The sequence below is a fragment of the Cyprinodon variegatus genome, unplaced genomic scaffold, assembly GCF_000732505.1.
Source record: "Cyprinodon variegatus isolate N-32 unplaced genomic scaffold, C_variegatus-1.0 Scaffold695, whole genome shotgun sequence".
Lineage (NCBI taxonomy): Eukaryota > Metazoa > Chordata > Actinopteri > Cyprinodontiformes > Cyprinodontidae > Cyprinodon > Cyprinodon variegatus.
The window spans coordinates 390,324-400,287 of NW_015151148.1; the positions used below are offsets into that span (position 1 = coordinate 390,324).

The 9,964-nt window shown below is 35.7% G+C and overlaps 1 protein-coding gene across 1 annotated transcript in view; it reads right to left on the bottom strand.

Moving 5' to 3' along the window:
• mtpn (myotrophin) overlaps positions 1–6,416 on the bottom strand; it is a 23,067-nt gene extending 16,651 nt beyond the window's left edge. Inside the window, exons 1-2 of the mRNA XM_015394568.1 lie at positions 6,107–6,416; positions 972–1,085 (exon numbers count right to left, since the gene is read on the bottom strand). Of these exons, the coding sequence (XP_015250054.1) occupies positions 972–1,085; positions 6,107–6,178 (186 nt within the window). The 5' untranslated portion in view covers positions 6,179–6,416. The remainder of the gene's footprint in view (positions 1–971; positions 1,086–6,106) is intronic.
• Between the last annotated feature and the right edge of the window lie 3,548 nt (positions 6,417–9,964).

Sequence of the window (9,964 nt, forward strand, 5' to 3'; positions counted from 1 at the left end):
GCCACACGTCTATCGATCGATATATATCGTTATTGAATTATCGCCCAGCCCTACTTTCGATTATTTTCCAGATTAATAATCAGATAGCCAGAGATCCAATTATCCAAGATCCAAGCCAAAGATTCTTTAAATAAGACTTTTTTATTAAATAAAACCAGGTGGAACTAAAACTTCTCCACTTGAGGAGTTTTGCATAGAGCATATTGACAGAGGATTTTTTTTTTCTTATCTTAAATGCAAAATGTTTACATATTTTTTTTATAATCTGGGTATTATTACTGCTCTGTGTGTTGCTCTGTCAGCTAAATGCATGTTTTACAGTCTCTTTTCTCTAGTTAATGATTTATTGATTACTGAATAAGTTAACGATTGTTACAATAAATGATTAATCACGATTAAACCGATTTGTTTCAGCCCTAATTCCATGGTATACAGAGTGGTGGAAGCATCATATTGTGTAGATGTTTTTCAATATTCATATAATAACAAGTCAGGGTATTTTATTTAGTAGGGACTAGAGTTCAGAAACTGGGGATAAAATAAAATACAAAGCGAACAATCAAACAATGGAAATAACTAAAATCTGGGACAGACGACTATATTCTGGTCGGATAGCGGCCCTAAATATAAACCAGGAGCTTTAATAAAATGATAAAAAGCTTTTTCATCTACAGTTAAAGTCTGGATCAAAATATAGGTCAGAATCTGTGGTGACACTTTATAACTGATGTTCATTAACTAGCTTTAGCTAGGGCACTAGCCTATGAATGAAAAAAATAAAACAGACCACCTGATTTTGTATAAACCAACAAACAGTAGCAGAGAAAGTGTACAATTCTGCAATGTTGAGTAGGAACACTGAGTGGTAAGGGAAGCAGAAGAGAGCAGTTATACTCTGTGTTTATGGCAACACTAGACAGTAGGCAAATGAATGCAAACATATTGTGAACTATTGTGATGGCATCTCTTACGTTGATTTCTGCTCCCTTACTAAGAAGGTAATCAATCAATTCCGATTGGCCAAAGTCTGCAGCAACATGAATAGGCTTCCCTCCACTTTCAAGGGTCCGATTTACATCTTCAGCCTGAAAAAGAGGAAAGCATGTTGTTTGGACGAGATATTGAAACTCAGGCAAACTGTAAACATTCAGCACAGTAGGAAGGGCTTATTGTGCCTGATGAAAATTTTAAGTATTGACACTTTATGCAAGTAAAATACTGGCATCATGTCCTTTTGTTTACCTACTTTGCTGTAGTTATAAAAACAGCCTGTTAAACTTTGCTTTTGACACAAAACCGAGAAACACCTTGGCCTGCTTCCTCATTTCTTTAGCCTACAAACCACACACACATACCAAGCAGCTGACCTTCCGGTAACACCACCAATGAAATGTGACATCCTAAATAAAATAAAAAAACATGTTTCTCTGACTTTCTACACAAAAATAAAGGCAAGTGATGCCAAAGCACAAAGAGATGTGATCCCTGTGAATTAATATATGTAGGCAGGCAGAGAAGTTATCCCCCTAGACAGGAGTTTGATATTAGGAAACCTTAGGAGGGTGGGCCAGAGTTATCTTAGCTAGCTGGTTAAAAACTCAATAAAATATCAAATCCAATTTTATTGAGATCCGGATGAATGCTAAAGTAACTATATATGTTAATTACATAAAATGCATCTCATTTTTGAGGGCTTTCCAAGTATGTGTTAGGGTTTTTAACTTCCCTTCTTTGCTCTGTAATTACATGGCAAACGTATCCACTTTAATGAAACAGAAATTATAGTTTCGCTACATGATTCACACAGATCTTTATCTAATTCTATCTCAGATGAGGCATTTTGATTTTAGATAGTAGAAAAGGACATCAGTGGGCTAGATAATCTGAACATCAGCTCTGCTGAATACCTGCAAAGCAAAGGTTTTACTATTGCTGAATTGAAACGCACGTTATAGCATATTACCCCCATGTCCTGCTGATTCAGAATCATATAATAATCCCCACAGCACCACCGTCACCCACTCACCTACAAACTACACTGAAGGTCAACTTTGACGTAATGAACATGATTCCTCATTTGGGAGCTTAGCAGGGATGGATAATGAATCTAAGCCTCATTTAATAGTTTTTAATTGTTACCATCAATGGCTAAGGCTCTGGAAACTGATTAAATGGAAAAAGGATAATAGTATATTATATATTTATATTAAGACCTGCAAAGAAAACTACTTACTGTTTGAAACTTCATGACTGCAACTTAATTTTGCTCCAAATTAAAAGCTGTAATTATACATTTGAACTGATCATCTGTTTTTTAAATGAAGAATCAGCAATATTTAAAGTTCTTCAGAATATCACATGTCCAAGTATGTTCTGCCACCTCAAAGGTTTTTTAAAGAATAATGGAAGGGATAAAAACCATTACATGATCTAAAGGTATTCTTACTTTTAGCATAAAGAAGCCATGTTCAGGCTTTCATTGGGCAAAACAGATTTTAGGTTTGTATGGACTGGTCTGCAAATTCAAATTTTGACTGATTGCAATTTTTATCCTAAGAACTATAAGACAAAAAAACTTTATCGGGTTCTTTGATCACTATAGCAGTTTTGAGCACAACAAAAAAGGTAATTAAAGAATTAAAATAACATTGCAATCTATGGATCAAAGCATGTCCCTGACTTTTATTGGACAAAGTTAAATATAAAGAAACCGATAACATTTTACTGTTTGTCAAACTGATAAACGATCAGAACATTTCAAAGACCCAGCAGCTTATTTTTGGTAGAGCTCTATTTTAGCACATTTTAACTTCCCTTTATGTGTAAAGAAGAACTTAATTTTTTTACAGTCGTAAAAATTTTCTCGAGTGGTGCACGACTTTACATGGGTGAATAAAGTGAATGTGATTGGTCGTTTATCAAGAGGGTGGTGTTGTTGTGACGGAAGGTTCACAAGCAAGTTCGGTGGCGGCCAGTTTCTCGTAAGCATCTTGCTAACCCGTTAGCAACTTAATGCTAGTAGGTTCCCAATGGGAAGGAACGCCATGGACAGCAGAACCATGCAAGAGGAAGAGAGTTTTGTGTCAAAGGTCATGGATGAGTCTCCTCCGTCATCCATTTTTTATTTAGAGGAGGAAAGCGGGGACGAAGATGTTGTGGAAGAGGACGCCAGGGTGGCATAAGCTTGGTTTGGTGTAGAAGGCTTCCAGCCGTACATGTTTGAGCCCTTGCCTCGCAACGCTGCTAGTTCTGTTAGCTCTACGCCTGCTGAAGACACAGACGTCATCCCCGTGAACACTGGGACGGAACTCAATGGAAAAGGAAATGATTCTTATTTCTAGAGTTGTCAAAAGTATTGATACTCAAAAAAGTATCGACACTGAAACGTATCCGGATACAATACTCATTTTTAAAAGTATCGATACAGTGCCACCACCAGTGGCACCTAAGCAGTCATTCATCTAAAGTGCAGAATAAAAAAAAGACAATGCACTTTCTGAACACTGTGTGATTGAATAATTCTGTGCACTTTTCAGTTTCAGACTTTTTTTTTGGTAAGAGGTGCAGCTGCTGAGAATTATTTTTGTTTCTTAGCCGGTTTGGCTAGTGTCATTGTTATGTGTGCAAAGCATAGACAAGGAAGGAACACTTGATTTTAATTTTATACGTTTATTTTATCAAGCTTGCTTAATATTGTGCACAGCATACAACCTTTATTGTATTTATTTATTGTATTTTATTTTATTTATTAATGAAAATATTTCTGTAGAATTTTGGAGTCTTTGTTTTTATCCTTGTGGTATCGAAAATGGTATTGAGTATAAAATATTTTCCTTAGTATCGGTATCGAGTTGAAAAGTTTAGTATGGTGACAACCCTACTTATTTCTAATTTCAACCGTTGCATATGTTAGCTGTGACATATGAATCAAGATGCTATGACCTTAAGACAGCTTCACATGGGAAAACAGGAAAATAAAAAAAATTTTCAAAGTGAATATAAAGTCCTAGATTTCCAAAACATTAAAATTGGTTATGTAGTCCATTTCATTAATTGAGTGAGGAACTGAAATGGTTACTTGCTAGGTAGTAGCTTCATGTCATGGTTTCAATGAAGTGGGTGGACGAGGAGGTTGTAAAACCCATTATTTTCTTTTAAAGGTAAATGACCTTTCAGGGCGTGAAACCATTGTGGTATGTATACCTTTTGTGGCAACACTTAAAGGCATGTTTTGCAGAAAAACATGTTTTGTTCTATGGGGCCTAAACCATTTCATAGAGAAATATTCAAAAATTTGTGCTTTTTTTGCATAAAAACCCAAATCTTGTTTATCAAGATGCTATGACCGAAAAAAATTTGACTGACAGATGACCATTGATATATGATTGGTCAAATTTAGGTGTACAAGCTGACGTATAACTAACTGGCCCTACGACTTTAACAAATGTCTTCATCAATACCTTCACAAGCAAATATGAGACTCTTCTTCTGGACTCTAGAATGCAACCAAATTGGTTGCACACGCCATTTTAAGGGGGTAGTGGAGGCCTAGTGGTTAGGGCTTGGAATCCTGACGTTATGAGTTCGAGCCCCACTACCACAGACTGCTACTCTGGGTCTTTGAGCAAGACCCTTAACCCCACACTGCTCCTTAGGCACCGCACTCCTCCCCAAAGGGATGGGTTAAATGCAGAGGTAAATTTCTCCAATGTGGGATCAATAAAGTTAAATCATTAATATTATTTAAATCTGTTGAGCATGACTATTGGTTGCACTTATGCGCCGGTCATTTAACACGTTTATTTTCTTATGCAAAGACAGTTTGAAAAAGTTGCATGTATATGTATAGTATAGTCAAGAATCTGCTTATATTCTGAGTAACTTCCCAAAAAATGTTTGTTTTTGTTTCTTTGTTAGATGTGCTCCTGTTTGACTCAGAGCCAACACTCCAAACAAACAAACAACTGTTTTTTTATTACACCATACTAAAGAGCTTATGCTGAACTTTATGAGAATAACATGCTGACCTTTGTGCTCAGGATGCAAACCGATCAAACGCTAATAGCAACTGCTAAGAGGGGAAAATAAAGAATGAAGGTCTTAAAACTTCATTAGAGTAGGCACTTTAATCCCACACTGTTAACATTTGATCACTGCTGCACTTTAAGGAATGGAAATGTAATGAAAGCTGTACAAAATGAAATGATAATAAAAGTTGTCAAAGTCACTTAGACTAACATCTATTCAAAAGGAAAAGCATTTGCACATTCACTCCTTTAAACCTTCCATACCACATCTGGTATCTAAATAAGGAAATAAGCTAACAGTTTTAATTTTTGCAAATCTATAAGAATAGTATGAGGACAATATATCACCAAGGTACATTTAGATTCCTTCCTGTTAAGCTAAATTTGACATGGTTAAGCCCACCGTCTAAGGCGACAGCTGGGATCCCCGCCCTCCAAATCCAGACACTGCTGAGTTTTTGGCCTGTCTGGTTGGTTAGCCAGCTAGCTTTTAATTACAAACATAAAAGCGCACTTTAAAAACGTGTTCAACCCATTAAAAACACTAGACTAGTTTATAAAACACATGTACATAAAACAAACATTTAACTCGTTGGTGGTGCAACACTATAAGCACTAGAGTTAGCAGTCAGTGCTATTGTTGGCTAGCTTACCAACAGGTTGCCATAGATTAATCATCATGCACGCTGAGTAAACTTAGAATTAACAAAACCAAACCCCCATAACTATTGATTAACAATAAATTACTGCTGTCCAACTGCAACAAACACAACGAATACATTTTAAGTTTTTCGATACGGCAATTTCTATCGACGACTTATGTGGATGCTAACAGACTTATGCTTTAGCAGGAAGTGTAACTGTTAGCACCAATTAAATAATTTTAAGCTGCTGTTAAATTTTAGCTACGCGTAGAAGTTCCCACTTGCCGGTTTTGCAATAAATTATACATGTAATATCCTTAACGCTGGTAGCTAACCGGCTAGCATGAAAGGCTACAAAACCTATTTTTCCTCTTACTTTCGGCTAAAGCTAACACTTGTCGGAAAAAACAATTAAAGTTAAAACAGCATTCCTACCGTTACCAGCTTGGCTTTAACCTCGTCCAAATCTCCGGTTTTTAAAGCCCAAATTAGCTCTTTATCTGCCATGATCTTGCGTGTTGCACCTTCCTTGTAATGCAGAAAAAAGTTAGCTCGCTAACAGTGGACTAACACTCTTCTAATGGCCGCTAGGAGCAACACCCAAGATATAGAAGGCTGTCAAATGTGCAGCGCTGCAACGTTTTGTCAAATACAATGAAGCGGTCGATGACTAAAAAGCAAAAATTGCTCCAACAGAAGTTCTGAAAGACAAAAGTGGTAAAAGGGGATCCGCCTTTCTCGGCACATCAGAAATATTTCCAAACCGTAACCCGGAAGGTAACTACCAGAGTGGCGTTCAGGCGCTCACGTTAAAATTAAATACGCACACAGCCTTATCTTCAACATAAAGATTCGCATCGCGTAAGTTATTTTTTTTTTTTTTTACAACAACATTGCATTCAGTCAATATTTTTAATACACCTGACCACGGAGTAATAACAGATGTATGCTAAAACTATTTCAACACATGAAGTATGAAAATAATCGTAAATTCCGATGAGACTTGAAAGCATTCTCATATTTCGGAGCTTTTTTTTTAAAACCAAATACTGCTGTTTTTGTTTTTTACTGTTATTTTTTTCTTTTTATCGACTAATCTCATTGTTTAAAGTTGAAGAAGACAATAATTGACACGTTTTAACCCTTTTATAAAGCCTAAAGACAGTTTCAGAACTGCATACCTAAATTAAGATACAGGCCATTCAAACCACAGTTTCCCTATAACTGGCACTGACCTAATATCAGCTCTTGACTCATACTTCCTTTTAATCTAGGTTACTGCCGTAGCTGAGTTTCATTAGATAAAACCTTACGCCCTACCAAAGAGAATAATAATAATTAAAACGTTTTATTGAGACAACAAAAAATGTTTTGCTGAATGAACTCTTTTTTTTGTCTTACTCTGGACTGATGTTAAAAACCACTAATGCTGTCTGCACCACATTACTGCACTGCAAAAAATGGAAATCTAAATAAGTAATTTTTTCTTAAAATAGGTGCATTTGTTCTTGAATTGAGGAGTTAAGTGAGATACTTTGCCAATGGAACAAGACAATTTACATTTAAAATAAGAAAAAGCAACCGCATTGTCTTATTTCAAGTGCATATTATCTAATAATCTTATTTTAGGAGTAAAAATACTCATTCCATTGGCAAATCATCCCATTTACCTACTAAAATGAAGGGTAAATATGCTTGATTTAAGACATTTTTACTTATGTCTAGACCATTTTTGCAGTGTGTAAAACTGGCACAGGTAGCAGTTTGCACAATTTACCAGCCCTCCATCTTTGAATAAGATCATTACAATTCAAGACACATTTTTAAGCATTTTTCAGTGTTTTTAATGCTGGAATTGTAACCATGTTTCCAAATCAGATATTCATGTTTCGACTTACTTGGGCCTCCGTTTAAGATGAATTAAAGTCACCAAAATAAGTTTGCGGTAAATTACTTTAGTAGAATCTTACAACAACAATTTCAGCAAAATCAAACCTTTACTTTGAGTCAAAGATAGGAAAAAATCAACATAATTCATAAACCATAAACAACTTTTTCAGAATATATACTGTAGTATCCACAATTATTTACAGCACATAAATTTCTGATTAAATGAATGTAATTTTGTTTTTTAAGCTATAGTTTTTAAGTAGCTGGATAGAACTTTTGCATAATGATTCATGACTTCCATTTTTCCTTTAAAATGACTGATAATTCATATGACTTTAACAGATGGAAGACTGGCTAAAACATACTATTTAAGCCTGGAATATATTTAGTAAAAAAAAAAAAGAATAAAAAAGGTTCAGGAATAGCCAAGCTTTAATATCTTCCAATCAGTCCCAAAGGGCTTTCCCCCAGCTTCAGTGGCAAATGGAGCTGACAATTGTCAGCATAGACATGAAAAAGCAATTCCATATATCCTGAGAATGAAACCTAAAGGCAATATATACAATGAAAATTGAGCCCTGTGGGACCTCACATTATAAAGGGGTGCAGAAAAAAAATCATCACCCAGTCGATAACAGTGTACTGAATGCCTACAAAAAGGATTAAGAAGTAATATTAGGATACTGTGATCAAAAGTGCTGGAGGCAGAAGCAGAACCAAGACCGCTTAGGTACCAGAATCACATCCAACAAGATATTATTAACGACTGACAGTAAAGCGTTTCAGTACTATGATGAGCTATAAATCCATAATGAAATGTTTTATGAATTTAATTCTCAATCAGGTAAATTTGTAACTGACAGAAAACAAATTTCTCTTAATTTTTTGATGCAAAAGGCAGCTTAGAAATTGATCTATTATCAATTAGCCAACATGGAGTGATCTAGACCCGGTTTCCTCATTAAGTTCTGTAATATCTGCAAGTTTACGTCCAATAGGATAGCCTGTGTGGGGAATGCTTTAAGGGTATTGTTATTATCTATCATTTGCTGGCTGCAGAGATAAAGATGTTTGAAGAAATGTCTGTAATTTTGTATAAGTGTATTAGTATAATGCTACAATAAAATATCAATGTGTATAAATATAAATTATTACCAAGATATTGTTTTTTCCTCTTCATAGCTGAGTTTTAACTTGCGTTTGTCATGCAGTGGTGATTGACTGCAGAGTTACAGCCTGCAGAGTCATAAGGCATGGGAGGGCAAACTCTTAGTTCATCCAAGATCCTTCCATTCGAAGAGTTATTTGACATTAAGGGGGCGTGTTGGCCTAGTGGTTAGAGCAGTGTGCTTGTGCTCTGGGAAGGTTGCAAGTACACGGTTCGATCTCCACAACCTCAACTCTGGGTCCTTGAGTAAGAACCTTAACCCCACACTGCTCTCTGGACGCCACACAGTGGCAGCCAACTACTCCCCAAGGGGAGGGGTTAAATGCAAAGGTAAATTTCTCCAATGTGAGATCAATAATGTTCAGTTATTATTATTATTATTTAATCTCTGAGTATCTAAATTGAAAGATGGATGATGCAATCACAACATTTAATATTGTATTCAAAGAGATCTTTTTTTTAAAACTAAACTTAAAGAAAGATAAGGGTGAAATTGAATCTTGTTACACTTTTCGAATTTGCATGTGTGACATTTATTGCAGAACTTTTATTTAAAATAAAGACAATTTATAAAATGTAAGACCCCAGATCCTCTTTTATTTAACTTAACAATATAAAAAATATAAATAAATTGAATTGCTTCCTCAAAGTGAAGAAGCAATCCCATTTTTACAAGGGGATCGTGCTTTAATACTGACAGTTTCTCCTCCTTGATCCCTCTAAAATGAAATCTTTAGAGCCTGCAGGTGAATGTGCACTGTAAACTCAACAAGAGCAGTAAAGCATCTACTGTATATTCCGGTGTGTGGTCAGGAGAGATAGAGACATTCTCATAAAAGCAGTGACTGATGGTGTTTTAGTAGGGCATGGCTTGTGCGTCATAATTTTCAAGGCGCTGAAGGAACCAAAGCAGATGATGGCAGTATTCAATTGAGGGCAGTAGCTCTTGTCAAAGAAGCTGCTTGAAGAGCTGTCTAGTCAGTCTCAGATGCAATAAATCAGAAGCAGAAGAAAACTTTGTAAAAAATATGTTTTGTTTTTTTGCCCTGGTGTGTACAGATGAAGGGCAAGGTTCCTCTTCAGCTACAAGTTTATACAGGGCTGAAATATAGGTGAAGACAAATGTTTTTGCCCACCATCAGAACAGAAAATCTTAAGATCATAACAAAAACAGTTGTTTCAAAATAAAAACAAAGGACGCTACTCAGAAAAAAATCATGACAAGAATGTTAAAC